The 19,395-nt window shown below is 33.5% G+C and overlaps 1 protein-coding gene across 1 annotated transcript in view; it reads left to right on the forward strand.

Moving 5' to 3' along the window:
- DNAH12 (dynein axonemal heavy chain 12) overlaps positions 1-19,395 on the forward strand; it is a 175,544-nt gene that overhangs the window by 81,516 nt on the left and 74,633 nt on the right. The window contains exons 36-42 of the mRNA XM_081072623.1: positions 1,261-1,446; positions 9,623-9,774; positions 12,033-12,171; positions 13,699-13,865; positions 16,112-16,367; positions 17,975-18,274; positions 18,815-18,993. Coding sequence (XP_080928749.1) covers positions 1,261-1,446; positions 9,623-9,774; positions 12,033-12,171; positions 13,699-13,865; positions 16,112-16,367; positions 17,975-18,274; positions 18,815-18,993 — 1,379 coding nt within the window. The remainder of the gene's footprint in view (positions 1-1,260; positions 1,447-9,622; positions 9,775-12,032; positions 12,172-13,698; positions 13,866-16,111; positions 16,368-17,974; positions 18,275-18,814; positions 18,994-19,395) is intronic.

The following is a 19,395-nucleotide window of genomic DNA, read 5'->3' on the forward strand; positions in this document are numbered from 1 at the left end:
AGAAGCTGGCTATGGAAGACCAGGAGCAGGCCTCCACCTAGCTGGGTGGAGTATTAGTGGCAGAATCCATAGAGCTCACAGGTACAGGGGAATCAGTGGTCCAGGTTAGTTAATGTCCAGAGGTCACAGAAGGCCAGCCAACATGACTCTGAGGGAGTCAAAGGCGTTTTGTTTTCTTTCCTGGTGTATGCTACTTTCCCATCCACCACCTTATTCCCGAATCCACCCAGTCTACCTTCTCTTCCACTCTGCGGTAACATCAGTTCCCTCTTATTGTTTCCCCTTCACCTCATTGCCACAGAAAATCTTCTGCCTCAGACATCTCACATTCCAGAGTTCCCTGCTAGCCATATCTCTTTTTCCCACCCCTCCCCTTTCACCTTTATTTCCCTTTACTTTAGAAGAAATTGAACAGACGTGTTTGAAGTATAATTTATTTATATCCCTTTTTCTTCCTAAGTTTGGAACAGCCTGTCACAGAACTAGTTTTTAATATTCTTCTGTATATATCACTGTTACTTTTTTATAAAATAAAAGTATCTTAGGAACAGTTTACCTATGTAAACTTTGTATTATATATTTCCTGAAAATTTTCATTCTGTTAGTAAACCTAAACTCCCTAAATTATTTAAATGGTTCAGAATCATTTTTAGACTAATATAGATTGATACTTAGTTGAAAATTTTCTCTTAAAATATGTTTGATAGATTTTTAAACTATATAAGGAATGAGCCTAATACATATATTTTTATATGTTAGCATACCATACATACTTACTTGCAACTTTTCTCACAATATATCTTGGAGGTCATTCCATCTCAGTAGAGTTACCTTCTTTTTTAATAACTGCGTGTATTGCAGTGTATGTAGCATAGTCCAATTAAGCAGACCCCTGTTGAAGAACATTTGGGTTGCTTCTAATTGTTTGCTATCACAAACAATGCTGCAGTGAATTTTCTTGTACATATATCATTTTGACAGGTGAAAATACATTTCAGGATAAACTCCTAAATAAGAAATTCCTATATCATTTGGCATGGGCATTTTAAATTTAGATAACTATTGCCAGAGAAATGACTGTATGTGACTTAGCTGTGCTCCAATCCACTTCATTTATAGATGACCTTTTCCAAGTAGGTTAACCAGGCCTTAATATGTTAAATTTTAATTAATTTGTTAAAATTTTCTTTTAAATAATCAGTTTAAGTTAATATTTATTTATTTATTTATTTATTTATTTATTTATTTATTTGCCAACAGGCGTGCTTTATGTTTTCTTTGATTTGGTCCATTGGAGGAAGTTGTGATACAGATGGTCGCATTGTTTTTGATTCTTTCCTACGATTAATCATACTGGGAAAAGATAGCAACCCAGTACCTGAATCTGTGGGTAAATGGGAATGCCATTTTGATGAAAAAGGCCTGGTCTATGACTACATGTATGAGGTATGATATAAAATTATTATTATGATAAGCTATAAACCACAAAGTCTTGGATCAGCAGGAAAAACTCCTAGGTTCCCATCCTAGGGGATTGACTCTTGTGGTTAGCATTTTAGTTCCTTTCCTTTAGTTTCTCCTCCTATAACTGTGGACAATATAGATAAACTTGCTGTAAGAATATTTTATATTTTCAGATTTAAATTAAATCTATTTTCTCCACTTTAAAAAAGAATTTTAAAAAGATTATTTTAAACAGTAGCCATTTGAATAATCATTTGATTCATGCTAATTTTACTTAACAGAATCATAGATCTGGATAGAGCCTTGGTTACAATTTCAGCTAAATTTCAAGGTTTACAGATAAAGAAGCAAACCTAGAAAGGCAAATGACTAGAAGAGTCAGGACTGGGACCCAGCTCTCTTGACTGCCAGTGCAGAATTCTTTCCCTCAAATCATGCTAACACAGAATTTTATCAATAAGACCAGGAATAGAGTTTCATCCTCAGTAGTCATAGTGAGAAGTCAATAAAATCACCTCTAAAACTAAAAAACCAAGAGGTGGTAACACAAGCATGTTCTTTAAGAAGTGGAGGTAAATACCAAAATATTCAGCTTAAAGAGGTAAAGGTAGTTGCTGGAGAAGAGAAAATGAGAGTGAAAAACTGCTGGGGTGTTTTTTTTTCCAATTACAGTTTTATTACTTTCAGGTGTACAGATAGCATAATGGTTAGACATTTATATAATTTACAAAGTGATCCCCCTGATAAGTCTAGTACTCACCTGACACCATACATAGCTATTATAATATTATCAACCATATTCCCTATGCTGTAATTTATATCCTGTGACTCTTTTGTAACTGCCAATTTGTACTTCTTAATCCCTTCACTTTTTTCACTCATCCTCCCAGCCCTCCTCCCTACTAGCAACCATCAGTTTGTTCTCTGTACTTATGAACTTGTGTCTGTTATGTTTATTCGTTTATTTAATTTTTTAGATTCCACATATAAGTGAAATCATATGGTATTTGTCTTTGTTCGACTTCTTTGCCTAGCATAATACCCACTAGGTCCATCCGTGTTGTCACAAATGGAAAGATATCCTTTTTATGGCTGAGTAATATTCCATTGTATGTATTCATATGTACAACATCTTCTTTATCCATTTGTCTATCAATAAAAAACTTGGGTTGCTTCCATATATTGGCTATTGTGAATAATGCTGCAATGAACATAGAGGTGCATATGTCTTTTCGAATTACTGTTTTGGATTTCTTTGGATAAATATCCAGAAGTTGAATTTCTGCATTAAAAGGTAGTTCTATTTTTAATTTTTTGAGGAACCTCCATACTGTTTTCCATAGCAGCTGCACCAATTCGCAGTCCTACCAACAGTGCACATAGTTCCCTCTTTCCACATCCTCACCAACACTTGTTTGTTGATTGACTGATGATGGCCATTCTGACAGGAGTGAGGTGATATGTCATTGTACTTTTTAAATTTGCATTTCTCTAATGATTAGTGACCTTGAGACTTTTTATATATGTCTGTTGGCCATCTGTATTTCCTCTTTGGAGAAATGTCTATTTAGGTATTTTGCCTATTTTTAAATCAGATTGTTTGTATTTTTGGTGTTAAGTTGTATGAGTTCTTTATATATTTTGATTATTAACCCCTTATTGGATGTATCATTTGTGAATATCTTCTCCCATTCAGTAGGTTGTCTTTTCATTTTGTTGATGATTTCCTTTGTTGTGCAAAAACTTTTTAGTTTGATGTAGTCCCACTTTGTTCCCCTTTGTTTCCCTTGCCCAAGGAAATCTATCCAAAAAAGTATTACTAAGAGCAATGTCAGAGAGTTTATTGCCTATGTTTTCTTCGAGGATTGTTATGGTTTCGGGTCTTGCATTTAAGTCTTTAATCCATTTTTAATTTATAAATTAATTTTGAGTTTATTCTTGTATATAGAGTAAGAAGGTAGTCTAGGTTCATTTTTTTACATGTATCTTTCCAGTATTCCTAGCATCATTTATTGAATAGATTGTCTTTACCCCATTGTATATTCTTGCCTCCTTTGTCATAGATTAATTGACCATATAGGCATAGGTTTATTTCTGGCCTCTCTAGTTTGTTCTGTCGATCTATGTATGTGTTTTTATGCCAGTATCATACCGTTTTGATTACTATAGCTTGTAGTGTAATTTGATATCAGGCTGTGTGATACTTCCAATTTTGTTCTTCTTTCTCAAGATCACTTTGACTATTTGGGGTCTTTGGTCGTTCCATATAAATTTTAGATTATTTGTTCTACTTCTGTGAAAAATGACATTGGTATTTTAATGGGGATTGCATTGAATTTATAGAGTGCTTTGGGTAGTATGGACATTTTAAAGATGTTAATTCTTCCTTTTCATGGGCATGGTATATGCTTCCATTTATTTGTATCTTCTTCAATGTCTTATAATTTTCTGAGTACAAGTGTTTTACTTCCTTGGTTAGATTTATTCCTAGATATTTTATTTTTTTATTTTTTGATGCAATTGTTAGTGGGATTGTTTTTCTAATTTCTGGGTTTTTTTTTGTTCTCTTTCTGTCTCCATCTTTATTGAGATATAATTGACATAAAAGGAACTGCACATACTGGGGGTGCCCCAAAAAATGTATACACATTTTAAGAGATGTTACCTATGTATTACGTTTTGAAGTTGAATTGAATTATGGTGCCAGTGGTTCATATGACATTCACTCAAAAGATGGCGTTAATCAAATGAATGCTAGCATCACCATGCAACAGGCAGGACAGTCAAAGAAAATGGCGGAAGCATGGTTGTCGTTTGAGGAGCACAAGACCATTTTGAAGTGGTATTTGAAATTCAAGAACGTTGTGCAAGTACAATGACAATGGAGGCATGAGTATGCAACAGAACCCTCAACATGCCTAACAATTACACACATTCGTGATAATTTTGAGACACATGGCACAAGGGAAGATCCAGGAGGCCTTGCACAGCAACAAGTCCTGCTGCTTCTACTGTGGTTTTGGAACAGTTTACACGCTTGCCACAGAAGTCTACTAAACAATGTGCACATGAGAAAGGAGTTAGCAAAACAAGCATACGATGCGTTCTTAAAACAGCAAAAGGGAAAGTTTTCATCCCAAGATTATTACATGCACTGAATGAAGATGACCCTGATCTAAGGGTGCAGTATTGTGAGTGGTTCCAAAACATGGGACGAGAGGATGACGAGTTTGTGAGAAAAATGGTTTGGTTTGATGAAGCACAGTTTAAATTGAATGGAACAGTGAACTGACGTAATTATGTGTGTTGGACTCCAGAAAATCCACACGTTCATGTGGATGAAGAAGTCCAGTTACTGAGCCTCAACCTCTGGTGTGAACTGTCATTAAGGGGACTAATTGGACCATTCTTTTTTAAAGGTACTGTTACTGGTCCAGTATACCTATACATGCTACACACATCCCTTTTATTTGCAATTCGTACACTTTTTGGGAATGATCGATTTTACTTCCAACAAGATGGCGCCCCACCGCACTTCCACCAAGACGTGAGAGCTGACCTCGATGAGAATTTTCCAGGACAACGGATAAGACAAAGAGGTGCGGTTGAGTTTCCCCCACGTTCTCCCGACTTAAATTCCCTTAAGGTACCTAGGGGGACCTTAAAGGATGTGATGTACTGTAGAAAACCAGCTGTGCTGGTGGTACTTCGGGAAGAAATTGAAACGGCATGCACAGCAATACAAGAGGACACTTTGATTATCTTTGCTCTAGCAGTAGTTTGCCATAATCAGAAGTGTCTGGACACTGTTAGTAACCACTTTGCGCACCTCTTGTAATTGCAGAAGTCAAATGCGACTTGTATTCATCTTTTTTTGTCGGACTATATTGAGTATTACAATTTTAATACAGTTTTTTTCTCTCTTAAAATGTGTATATATTTTTTTGGCACCCTCTGTTTTTAAAGTTTATAATTTTATAAGTTTTAAACATAAATTTATGAAACCATCAATCAGGATGATGAACATATCTATCACTCCAGAAGTTTCCTTGTGCCCTTTTGTACTCCCTCTCTTGTCTCCTCCTCTTCTTGCCTCAGGCAACCACTGATCAGCTTTCTGTCACTATAAGTTATTTTGAATTTTCTAAAATTTTCTATAAATGGAATTATGCAGTATGCTTTTTGTCTAGCTTCTTTCACTTAGCATATTTGTTTTGAGGTTCATCCATATTTTTATATGTATCAGTAGTTCGTTCCTTTTTATTGCTGGTTAATTCTCCATTGTATGGATATACCAGCATTTATTTCTTCATTATACTGATAATGGGCATGTGGGTTGTTTCCAGCTTTTGACTATTACAAATGAAGTTGCTATGAATATTCTTATACAAGTTTTTCTTTGTTTTAATGGACTTATGTTGTTTTTTTTCCTTTTGGGTGAATATCTTGGAATACGGTAGGAATATGTTCAATGTTAAAAAAAACACTGCCAAACAGTTTTCCAAAATGGTTGAATCATGAAAGTTTCAGTTGTTCTACATTCTTGTCAACCACTTGTATGGCCATCTTTTTCATTTTAGCCATTCCAATATGTGTGTGTGTGTGTGTGTGTGTGTGTGTGTGTGTATTTATACACGTATATATACATACACACACACTCAGAGGGTGCTAAAAAAGTGTACACATTTTAAGAAAGGAAAAAAAACTGTATTAAAATTGTAATACTCAATATATACCAGTAACAAAAGAGGAATATAAGTCATGTGTGTATATTTTTTGGCACCTCCGGTATATATATATATATATATATATATATATATATATATATATATATATATATATATATATATATATATATATATACATGATTGAGGGATTAAATTTGCTAGTGACTAATGACTAATTATGTTGAGGATGCTATCATGTGCTTATTTTCCATCTGTCTATTTTCTTTGTTGAAATATCTGTTCAAATCTTTAGCTCATTTTAAAAATTGATTGTTTGCTTTGTTATTGTTGAGTTTTTGGAGTTTGTTATGTATTCCAGACACAAGTCTTATCAGATACATGTTCTACAAAGAGTTTTTCTAAGTATATGGCTTATTATTTCATCCTCTTAGCAGTGTCTTTCATAGAGAAAAAAATTTAATTTTTTTAATCTTTATTAAATTTATTGGGGTGACATTGGTTAGTAAAATTATATCAGTTTCAAGTGTACATTTCTATAATACCTCATCTATATATTGTATTGTGTGCTCACCACCCAGAATCAGTTCTCCTTTCATCACCATATATTTGGCCCCCTTTTTCCTCTTCTTCCACCCCTCTTCCCCCTCACCCTCTGGTAACCACTAAACTTATCTGTGTCTATGAGTTTTTGTTTGTTTTGTTTGTTGCTTTCAGTTTTATATTACACATATGAGTGAAGCCATATGGCTGTTGACTTTTTCTGTCAGACTTATTTCGCTTAGCATGATAATTTTAAGATCCATCAATGTTGTCGCAAATGGCAGTATTTTACCTTTTCTTATGGCTGAGTAATATTCCATTGTATAGATGAACCACATCTTCTTTATCCAGTCATGTATCAAAGGACACTTCTTGGTTAAATTTATTCCAAGATATTTTATTTTATTTTTTGATGCAATTGTAAATGGGATTGTTTTTTTAATTTCTCTGAAAAGTGAACATCTTTGTCTTGTTCTGGATCTTTTTTTTTTTTTTTCTGTGTTATGTACATTTATTCATTTACTAAGCATTCACTTAGCATTGTCCATATACTAAGACTTACTCTAGCCATTTGGATTGTTCTGGATCTTAAGGAAAATTGTTTTATCTTTTCACCATTGCATATAATGTTATATCATATGTGGGTTTGTCATATGTGGCCTTTATTATGTTAAGGTATGTTCCCTCTACTCCCACATTGCTAAGAGTTTTTATCATTAATGGATGTTGGATTTTGTCAGATGCATTTTCTGCATTTATTGATATGGTCATATGATTTTTATCCTTCATTTTGTTTATGTAGTGTTTTACATTAAGTGACTTGTGGATATTGAACTAACCTTGCATCCCAGGAATAAATCCCAGTTGATCATGCTATATGATCTTTTTAATGTATTGCTGAATTTGGTTTGCTAATATTTTGCTGTGGATTTTTGCATATATTCATTAGGGATATTGGCCCATAATTTTTTTTCTTTCTCTTTTTTTTTTTTGTAATGTCTTTGGTTTTGGAATCAGGGTAATGCTGGCTTCGTAAAGTGAGCTTGGGAGCCTTCCCTCCTCTTGTATTTTTTTGGAATAGTTTGAGAAAGATAGGTGTTAATTCTTCTTTGAATGTTTGGTAAAATTTACTTGTGAACCTATTTTGTTCCAGACTTTGTTGTTAGGAGGTTTTCACTACTGATTCGTGTTCGTTAGTAGTAGTTGGTCTTTTCACATTTTTCTGTTTCTTCTTAATTCAGTCTTGGAAGATTGTATGATTTTAGGGATTTATCCATGTCTTCCAGGCTGTCCAATTTGTTGACATATAATTGTTCATAGTATTTTCTTAGAATCCTTGGTATTTCTGTGGTGTTAGTTGTCACTTCCCTTTCATACCTTATTTTATTTGGGTTCTCTCTGTTTTTTTCCTGATGAGTCTGGCTAAAGGTTTAGCAATTGTGTTTATCTTTTCAAAGAACCAGCTTCATTTCATTGATTTTTGTTTTGTATTATTTTTTTAGACTCTTATTTCATTTATACCTGCTCTGGCATTTATTATTTTCTTCCTTCTACTTACATTGGGAGTTGTTCGTTCTTCTTTCACTAGTTCCTTTAGGTGTAAGGTTTCATTGTTTATTTGAGATTTTTCTTGTTTCCTGATGTAGGCTTCTATTGCTATGAATTTCCCTCTTAGAACTGCTTTGGCTATGTCCCATAAATTTGGAGGCATTGTGTTTTCATTTGCATTTGTCTCAAGGTATCTTTTGATTTCTTTCTTGATTTCATTCATTGTTTAGTATGTTATTTAGCCTACATGCCTTTTGTGTTTTTCAGTTTTCTTCTTGTAATTGATTTCTGTTTTCCTACCAGTGTGATCGGAGAAGATACTTGATATGATTTCAATCTTCTTAAATTTACTGAGACTTGTTTTGTGGCCTAACATGTGTTGTATCTTGGAAAATGTTCCATGTGTACTTGAAAAGAATGTGTATTTTGCTGCCTTGGGATGAAATGTCCTAAAAATATCAGTTAAATCGTCTGGTCTAATGTGTCATTTAAGATCAATGTTTTCCTGTTGAGTTTCTGTCTAGCTGATCTATCCCTTAATGTCAATGGGGGGATAGTTAAAGTCCCCTGCTATGACTGTATTACTGTCAATCTCTCCCTTATGTCTGTCAGTATTTACTTTATATATTCAGGTGCTCCTACATTGGGTGCATAGATGTTTACAAGAGTTATATCCTTATTGGACTGAGCCCTTTATCATTATGGCATGCCCTTCTTGTCTCTTGTTACAGCCCTTGTTTTAAAATCTGTTTTGTCTGATATGAGTAATGCTAAGAATTTTAATATTGTAATGATCAGTTCAGTTATTTCGATATGCCCTGGCTAACTATCAGCCTTGATCAAAATGCCAAAGAGAATAATTTTAGAGAAACAAACATAGTGAATTCATATGACATTTTGTTTCTAATTAGATTATTGCACTTTACTTTAAAATATGAAAACATAAAGCCAAAATCCAGTAAATTGTAACGTGAGCTACATCAGAGTGGCTGTCAAATAAATACTAGATATATGCAAAAAGACATCTTGAAGGCATTTTGGAAAGACTAGAGTGCTAAGAGGATATAGAGGCAAACATATGTGAAATTCTAGATATGTTGAATTTGTGATAACTTAGTGTTATTAAGTTCTTCAGGTTATCATTGGAAAGGAAAATTAATCTAAAGAAAAATGTATTTGTTAAATTGGGTGGTGGATTCATGGATGTTTATTAATCTACTTCATTACTTTAAAATGTTATTTTGAATGAATCTAATATTTCATACTAAAAGGGGGAAAGACTGTAAAATTTGTAAAAGCAAATATGACAACAGTGTGTTAAAAAGAGCCTTTTAGATAGCAAGTGCCTTGTTATAATATTTTAAACTTATGTTCTCTTGTAGTTGAAAAACCGAGGTCACTGGGTCCACTGGAATGAATTAATTAAAAGTACTAATTTAGGAGATAAACGTGTCAAGATTCAAGATATCATAGTCCCTACAATGGACACAATTAGATACACATTTCTAATGAATTTGAGTATTACCTACGCGAAGTAAGAAACTTATAAATATACATTTTAAATATAACCGTGTCATTCTAATAGGATCATAGAATATGTGAAGTAAACTTTGAAGTCATTCATTTTGATAACTGAGATGCTGGGGGGCTAATTGACATGTCCATAATGACATCTGTTATTAGTGACAAACCTAGAATCCAGGTTTCCGACGGCCCACTCCAAAGCCTTTGCCGCCATACTTTGTTGGCCTCATAAACCACCTTATATTTCTTTTGTTTGTAATATCAGACTAAAAGTCAGTTGCAGTGTTATTATTAAGTAGGTATGCGTTCTAATCAAAGGTTCACTATACTGCTGAGGTATCAGACTAACCATGATCCACATTTTCCCATTATATTTAGCAATTTTCAAATATGTCCTATGCTAGTTCTTCATAACTTAAGATGAACATGAAAAACTCAGACTTAAATCAGAAGAGTACATTGAAAAGGAATACATGAAATTGATCAAATGCCAGCACATACCCTAGGCATATCCATACCATTAATAACATTTATAACATTAATAACATTTTTGTCACTATTTTTCATTTAAAACGTTAGGCATAATTCATCATTAATAGTATTTTAACTAGACAAGCTCACATAATATGCATAAATGTCATGGTTTGCTGTTGATAAAGAACTTGTTTCTGAGTGAATTTTGTGACAATTTTATCTTGTTTAGTTAAAAAAAACAGGAAAAATAGTTTATAGCTTATGAGGTAATATTATTTTATCCCTGTTTTGCATTTAATGGCTTATATTAAAAACTTTCTTAGGCAAGGAAGGCACTTGCCGATTCTGAGGGATTTCTAGTATGAGAGTTCTTTTGAGCCATGAACCATGTGTCAGAATAATGCTTTTAAATAAATAATATAAACACAATATTACAAAGGAAACCACATATTGAAATCTATTTATTAATATAGTGAGCAAATTTGGGCTATAGTAGTAATGCATGTGATTCTTTATTAACACATTAAATTGTAAGGTCTAGCAGTAAGTCTGACGACTGTCATAATTTTGAAGAAGTAATATAATGGGTGATATTTTTGAGATCTCATTAACAATTATAATCTTTAGTGTAATATCTATGATTTCTATTGATGACAAAGACACAGGTACTATTAAAAAAATTATTCCGTTTTAGTTAAGGATAGTGAAAGTAAAGAAGTATGTAACCTTTCTGTCATCCAAGTTCACATATTCTCAGAATACTGTCTAAGAATTTCTGCAGTTGGTCAATGGACCCTAAGTTATGAACAGTATTTTATTTATTAAAATTATTTTAATAAGTAGTTTTTCATAAGATGAGTGTTTCTAAGACTGGGACACATAGATAAATTCTCAGGGGTTACTGTAGTTCTAGAAGAGCTTTTATGTTTATACTTCAGTGATAATTTAAAAAATGAATATTACTATAATTTGGGTTACTTAGATGACTCATTCTAACTAAATGCTTTTACTCATTTTTAGTGCCAGCCTTTGTGTTTGCCCTTATGTATTGTATGGTGCCAAACTATCACTCAAAGTGACAGTATTTAATTTTTAATCAGTGTTTCTCAAACTGGTGTTTCTCAGAGTTCTATGAACATAACTCATAAGATTTTTTTTCCTTTAAAATTAGTTATGATTATTCAAGAATGAGAAACTTTGCTTGAGTCCTCACTGGATAAAAAATTCCTTAAGAGTTTGCTTTTACACAAGTATTTTCAGTTAGTAACTCTGACTTGATTCTAAAGTGCTATTAACAGGTATACATAACTGTTAGCTTTAGAATTCACTGTCATTTAGTTTCTCAACAGAAACTTTATGCTATTGAAGTAACTGAAACAGCCTAAACCTATCTTATTGTCATCATCTCATTAGTCTATTTGACACTGCACCCCCTTGCTTGTACTTCTAACTAAAGAATACAAATACATCACTTTTCTGAGGAGAAAAAACTTTAGCTTTCTTTTCTGAAAAGTTAAGCATGTTATTACTTGTTTTATGAATGTTTTTGCGTATAGCAGTGTCACATCTGTTCAAGTAATACTTTGTTATTAAAGTCTCCATAACAGTAAGCAAAAATGTATGCAAATTGTTACTTTCACAGTCTTTCATGAAATAAGAATGATAGATTAAAATGTGAATTTTTAGATGAAGATGCTATGATTATTATTTACATTTTCAACTAACTCCAAGTTCTTTTAGTAGGAATGTATTCTGATTTTTTCCCCTTTCGAATGATATGTTGTTTTCATAAAGGCCACTGCTTTTTGTGGGTCCAACGGGTACAGGAAAATCAGTGTATGTGAAGGATAAGCTAATGAATCACTTGGAAAAGGACAAGTACTTTCCTTTTTATGTTAATTTCTCTGCACGGACCAGTGCCAACCAGGTTCAGGTTAGTTTAAAGCCAGAAACATGGCTCTATAATTATTACTTTTTAATTTATTTGGTTAGTTTTCAAATTGTATATTAAATGAACAGTTGTGTAAATCTTCTTTTATGAATTTAAACAAAACTTCAAAACTTTTACTTTTGGCATTACGAGTAAGTTTTAAAAGTCAGGTTTTTAGGAGAAATGTTTGAGAGAATATTTTTGCATTAGTTCTGGATTGTTGAGCTTTGTCACCTTTTTTAAAAAAAGCCCAAGAAGAAGCAATAATTGACTTCTTAACTGGAAAAGGAAGTGTAAGAGAGACGAAAGAAGAGCGAGAGAGAGAGAGAGGGAGAGAACTTTCCAGTCTCTCCTAGATGATTCTTAGGGGAATCTGCTGCTTACTAAAACTCTTTCATCACTGAAAGATCTTTTAAACCATGGACTATTGTATGAACTTCTGTGCCAAGAACCATATACCTGTGCATTCCACCCTTTACTCCCCAAACTGCTATGATTAAAGTACTGCATAAGATCTTTTCTAATCACTATTTTTTCATCCATTCCTAAATTTATGCCTCTCCATTCTCCCCTGATCTGTAGGGCTCATTTCCGTTGTTTTAAGCCTATAGAATTCCCTTAACCTGAAAATTTTACAAATTTAGATTAGTGCTTTTAGGTATTAAGTTAAAGTTAATAGATATGTTGGGGTATCCAATGAGGAAAATTGTGTGTGTGTGTATGTGTGTGTACAATATAAATATATAAATATGTATGTATGAGGTGTGATCAGAAACAACAGTGACTTTAAATTAAAAAAAATCTTTATTACAGTAAAAGATATATTGCCATTAATCCCTCTCAAAATACTCCCCCTCAGTTTGAACACACTTATCCCATCGTTCTTGCCACTTTCTGAAGCAGTTCTGGAAGTCCTCTTTCGTGTCTTTAGTAGCGCTGTAATGACTGCCTTGATTTCCTGAATTGATTCAAAACGTTTACCTTTCTTAGTCGTTTTGACTTTGGGGAAGAGCCAGAAGTCCCAAGGTGCCAGATCCAGTGAATAAGATGGATGAGGACACACCATAATGTTTTTATTTGACAGAAATGGCCGTACCAGAAGTGATGTGTGACATGGAGCGTTGTCATGATGGAGGATGAAGTAAAGACACTCACGAAAGGACTTCCAAAACTGCTTCAGAAAGTGGCAAGAACGGTGGGATAAGTGTGTTCAAAGCCAGAGGGAGAATTTTGAGGGGGATTAATGGCAATGTGTCTTTTACTGTAATAACTGTTTCATTTAAACATTCAGCATATCTTTTGATCGCACCTGGTATATAATTCCTAGCACATAGAAGTGTTTCAATAAATGCTCTTGGAATAATGTTGCATATGAAGTTTGATATCACTCTAAAAGTGGATGAATATAAATAAATAAACACATGCACATAGTGCTGCTTGGCATTATTTTCTCATATAATTAGATTTTCAAATTCCTAATTTTTTTCTGGTGTTAAGAGTGGCTACTACACTTTCTTCTTTATATTTTAGAACATTATTATGGCTAGACTGGATAAAAGACGCAAAGGAGTTTTTGGACCACCTATGGGAAAGAAGTGTATAATTTTTATAGATGACATGAATATGCCTGCATTGGAGAAATATGGAGCTCAACCTCCTATTGAATTATTACGACAATTTTTTGACTGTGGGAATTGGTAACTATTTAATTGAAGTCTTAATTAGCCATGCTAATGTCTCTTTTTGTTCACTTTTTCTATTTTAGTTTCTCACATCAAAACATACATTTTTTTCAAGTTATTTGTGAAAGAAAATGGTTACTCAGATTTTTCTATACAGAAATTTTTGGAAGACTTTCCTATACCATTTTTATACCATTCTTTCCTCTGAATGTGTGAGTTAGATAACTAGGATTAATAATCCAGTATTGGAGATATGTATATTCAACAATGTAGTAAATTCTTTCCTTTTAAACTATTATTTTCTATTATTGAAAATAATCAGAGGGTAAGGGGGGTGGGGGTGGGAGATGAGGGTAAGGAGGATCAAATACATGGTGATGGAAGGAGAACTGACTCTGCGTGGTGAACACACAATGGGATTTATAGATGATGTAATACAGAATTGTATACCTGAAATCTATGTAATTTTACTAACAATTTTCACCCCAATAAATTTTTTTAAAAAAAGAAAATAATTTACAGATTATATCTTTCAAAGTACCATTCTCCCAGGGCTGTGAACTTATGGGTATTCTCCAACTTAAGTTACCATAATTAGCACCCTGTGTTTCTACCATTCTCTGTATTTTCTGTGACTGTTTGGGACTACCATATCTTTGAGATGACTTGGTGGTTTTAACAGCAGTTTCATAGATAATTCTGCCCTCCCTTCACCCCCATTTTATGATAATATGGTTAGTTTCCAACACGTAAGACATTGTACCTTTTAGTTAGGATTAATAATTCTTCATTTTCTCTCTTAAATATACTTTCCTGATCTTCAACATACTACCGTGTTTCCCCATAAATAAGACCTAGCCGTACCATCAGCTCTAATGCGTCTTTTGGGACAAAAATTAATATTATATAAGACCTGGTCTTATTTTACTATAAGATCGGGTACCATACCATTCCATACCATACCACACCACACCACACCACATCACACCACACCACACCACACCATACCATACCACATAATACCGGCTCTTATATTAATTTTTGCTCCAAAAGACGCATTAGAGCTGATGGTCTGGCTAGGTCTTATTTTGGGGGAAACACGGCATTATTTTTATCTCAAGTCAAGGGTACACTAATTTTGAAGCTAATTCATATTTTGGGAATACATATTTGTTATTACTGCAGACCCTTGGAATTCTGCCTCCAGGAAATAATCGCTGTTAATAGTGTATTCCCTATTCCTCCAAGTTCTTTTTCTTTATACATGTATTTTTAAAAAATACACTCATGTTACACATAATGTTTTGCAACTTGTTTGCACTTAAGTCTTTATCTTGAACACCTATCCATGTTATTTGTCTCATTCATTTTATTGCCTTTTAATACCGTTTAGTTGTGCGGATCTTTCCATAATTTACTTATCCAGTCCCCTAATGACAGCTATTATGGTTGTTGCCAAAAACCAAATCATGTTTTTATATTTTCTAGTGTGCCCCTACTGTCGCTACTGGCTATATAGATTTCTCCCACTACTTACCCTTCCCTGCTTTTTGCAAGAACTTCAATATTAGAGGACTTAATGGCCTATTGGAAATAGGAACCTTTTCAATGGAGTGGTTCCAACACAATGGAGCTATTTAGATACCCCTTTCTGATTAAAACTTCTTTGGAACTTTGTTATTCTTAATGGGTTCCTTTTTATATACAAAAGTGTGTAGTTACTATTCAGATATCCTTATGTGCTCTAAAGATAAGATTTGAGATGAGAAAAAGAAATCAGGACTTTCCTGTAAGTAGGATGACTATATAATTTATTGTTCAAACTGGAACAATTCTGAAAGTAAAAGGGGAGTGTTATTAATTACTATAGGACAAGCACAAACCAGAATTGTCCCAGGCAAAACAGGACGTATGACTACAACCGGCTACAAACAAGATTGATCTCTCATCCATGCTCTGGTTTTGGAGTAAGAAGAGGAAGAGCAGACAGTCAAATTGGAAAAAGGAGTAGGAGGAAAGAAAGGGAAGGGCAAGGGGAAAGGACATTCTAGATACACAGAATCTGGCAACAGAATCAGTGTCACTGAAAGGAGAAATAGAATGCTGCTAAAAAAAAAAAAGGTCTCTCCTACTCTAAGCATTATTGGAAGTTCTTCCTTTTAGAGAAGCTAAAATCAGATTAAGTTTCTAGGAAGATCTACATTTCATTCCATCTTACTGGCTTTATCACTGATCGTTTTGAATTTTTATGTGCTTTCAAGGTATGACCTTAAGGATACAAGTAAAATCACATTGGTTGACATAGAGCTGATTGCTGCCATGGGTCCTCCAGGTGGTGGAAGAAATCCAGTTACTCCCCGTTTTATTCGACATTTCAACACCTGCACTATTAATACTTTTAGTGATGAAACAATGGTCCGAATCTTCTCATCAATTGTAGCATTCTACCTTAGGACTCGTGAATTTCCTCCGGAGTACTTTTTAACTGGGAACCAAATTGTCAGTGGGACTATGGAGGTGAGCAAATAATGTAGTACAAAATATTTTAGCATATAGTGTATCCCTCATTTGGTCCTTACTTTTTTTTTTTTAAATTTTTTTCCCCTTAGACAACTACTTTAGTCTTTAGTGTCAGAGAAGCTGTTCAAGAAGGCTTGAGAACTGGAAGATTATAATATTTGAAATTAGGTAATCTAACTGGGTTTGAGCCTTGACTATTTCCTAGCTATATGGCTTTGAGCAAGTAATTTGATCTCCCAGGAACTCATGTTTTTAATCACTACAATGGGAGATAATACCTATTTCACAAGGTTGTTACAAGGAAATCATCCAGAACCAGTATGTGCCACATTGTGTTTTCCTAATTGTCAGATTCCTGCTGTGGCATTTATTTTCTCTCCTCTCTCTCTTCCCTCTCTTTCTTCATTGTTTATCTTAAAAAAAAAAAAAAAGTACGCAGTTTAGGAATATATCATTTTTTGCCAGATCACATAATTTAGGAGTAGCAGTAGCAGGCTAAAGAGTAGCTCTTAACTTACTTAACATTCAGCATGTCTTATCTGCCTCTGCTCAGAGGCCAGAGCCAGCCTCATCATAATGGTAAAAGGAAAAACAATATATTTAAGGTAAGTCAGTGATCATCTCATTGAACTAAGCTTTTGGGAGCCTTGATAAAGGTTTTGTTTTGGGATCACTGCAACAGAAGCAAAAAGCTCCCTAGAATCATTCCATTAGTTTCCAAGAGCATTGTATCTTTCTAAAATTCTCCTCTTGTTCCGGTGGAAAATTTGTGCTGATAAAATAGAGAATCTATGAGCAAAGGGATACTGTACTTTTCTGATACAGAAAAGTGCTTCTGTTTATAAAATACAATGTTTCACTCATCTCTGGGAAAGAGGGGGGAGTTGGTCAGGCAGATAGGGATACAGAAAGGATTCCCCCGCCCTTGTTCTTTGAAGCATTATAGATATACAGTGTATGGAGGAGATTAGGGGAGGGGGATGAATCATAGAACACACACAAATAAAAAATAATTTTATTCAGTTTTTTTAGGCTACATTGTAAAAGATTTATCTTCTTAAAGAAAATATTAAACTTTTGGTGAATTCAGCATGTTGTAAAAATATACTCCGTTTCCATATTATAGCTAGTTAAGTTAGAGGAAAGAAGGGAGAGAGAGAAAATAAGAAAGAGATGGAAAAGGATAGAACACATTGTTGTGTTTTGAAGTCAGTGGTAATCTAAAGGAAGTTGTTTCATCCTTTTCTTCATCTGGAATGCTTCTGAATGAGTTATCTGGATTAACTTTCTATTAAAATGTTTACTTACTCCCAGGCCATACACCTTTAAATAGGACAACCATAATAACTGGGAAATAAATGCATTGTCACTTCTTGGACTTGGGTGGAATTAGATAATAGCAAGTTCTCTCAACTTCATAATACCTGGTTGAGTGCAATAAGCCAAAATAAAAACACTATGTCACACTAGGCTTAAAAGTACTATACAATTTTCCAAGCTGATGAATCTGATAGGATAAATCAAATATTTTATATAACATACAATTTGTTACATGGCTTTGCTGATTATAAGCGTTTTATTTCTGCTTTCTTTTTCATATTCAGATATATAAACGATCCATGGAAAATCTTCTGCCCACTCCCGCAAAATCTCACTACACTTTCAACTTGCGGGATTTTTCACGTGTCATCCAGGGCTGCTTACTCATTGAAAGAGATGCTGTGGAGAGCAAACACACCATGACCCGGCTGTTTGTGCATGAGGTTCTTCGAGTGTTTTATGATCGTCTCACTAATGATGAGGATAGATCCTGGCTGTTCAGTATAACCAAAATTGTTACAAAGGACCATTTTAAAGAATCATTTGATAGTATCTTTTCACATTTGAGGAAAGAGAATGCACCAGTGAGTATTATCAGTGATTAAAAACATATTAAGTTAAAACAGTACAATAGCGTGGTTATAATCAACTTGCATTTAAAAAATACTGCTTCCTCATGATCATATTCCTTTAACTTTTCTCATAGATAGGTATTTATTTTGAGAAGATTTGTCTTCAGATACATTAAGTTTATGACATAGAAGTTATTTAAAGAATAAAACTTAATATGATAGGGACTAAGTGATATAATAGATGTAAAGTTGTAAATATGGTGACCATCCCTTAGTAACTACTCAATAAATGGAAGTCACTCAGAATGACTTCTCCAAGGGAGTAAGGGGGAACTTTTTTAAAATAGAAAAAGGCTCTTTTCTTTTTATTTCCTAAGTATATAATTTCAGGTATTAATTTTATAGCTACATTATTTACTACTCTAATGTTTAAAAGAATTATCTAATTGATAATCATCTACAACTTGGACAAAACAAAATCTTGTACAATTTAAAAATTTTATTTTTGAAAAATTTTTTTAGTTTTATGATTTATTGATTTTTGTTCTATAGGTAACTGAAGAGGACTTAAGAAATCTAATGTTTGGTGACTATATGAATCCTGACCTTGAAGGAGATGAGAGAGTTTATATTGAAATTACAAATATTCATCATTTTAGTGACGTTGTGGACCAATGCTTAGATGAGTATAATCAAACTCACAAAACAAGATTGAATCTTGTCATTTTTAGGTACCTATATTTGGTATTAATGGTTGAAATTGCTGTTTGTAAAAATTTAGTCTGAAATATTTTGAATTTACAAAAAGATATAAGGAAAAATTTAATGAATAACCTTGTACCCATAACCGAGCTTAAGACATAAAATATTAGCAATTTATTTGAAGTCCCTTGGGTAGCCCACTTTCCCTCACTGCATCTCCATCATACCCTGCAGGAGTCAAAGGAAACTCAAGTGTTTATTTGGACTTTTACTACACATGTGTGTCCCTAAATATATATGCACTGTCTTATTTTGTATGTTTAAAACTCATATAAGTGGTATTATTCTAGATGTATTCTTCTGCAAGTTGGTTTATTTTATATTGTCTGTGAGATTTAGAAAAAAATGAATTTTTACTACTACATTGCATT

The sequence above is a fragment of the Rhinolophus hipposideros genome (assembly GCF_964194185.1).
Source record: "Rhinolophus hipposideros genome assembly, chromosome: 14".
NCBI lineage: Eukaryota > Metazoa > Chordata > Mammalia > Chiroptera > Rhinolophidae > Rhinolophus > Rhinolophus hipposideros.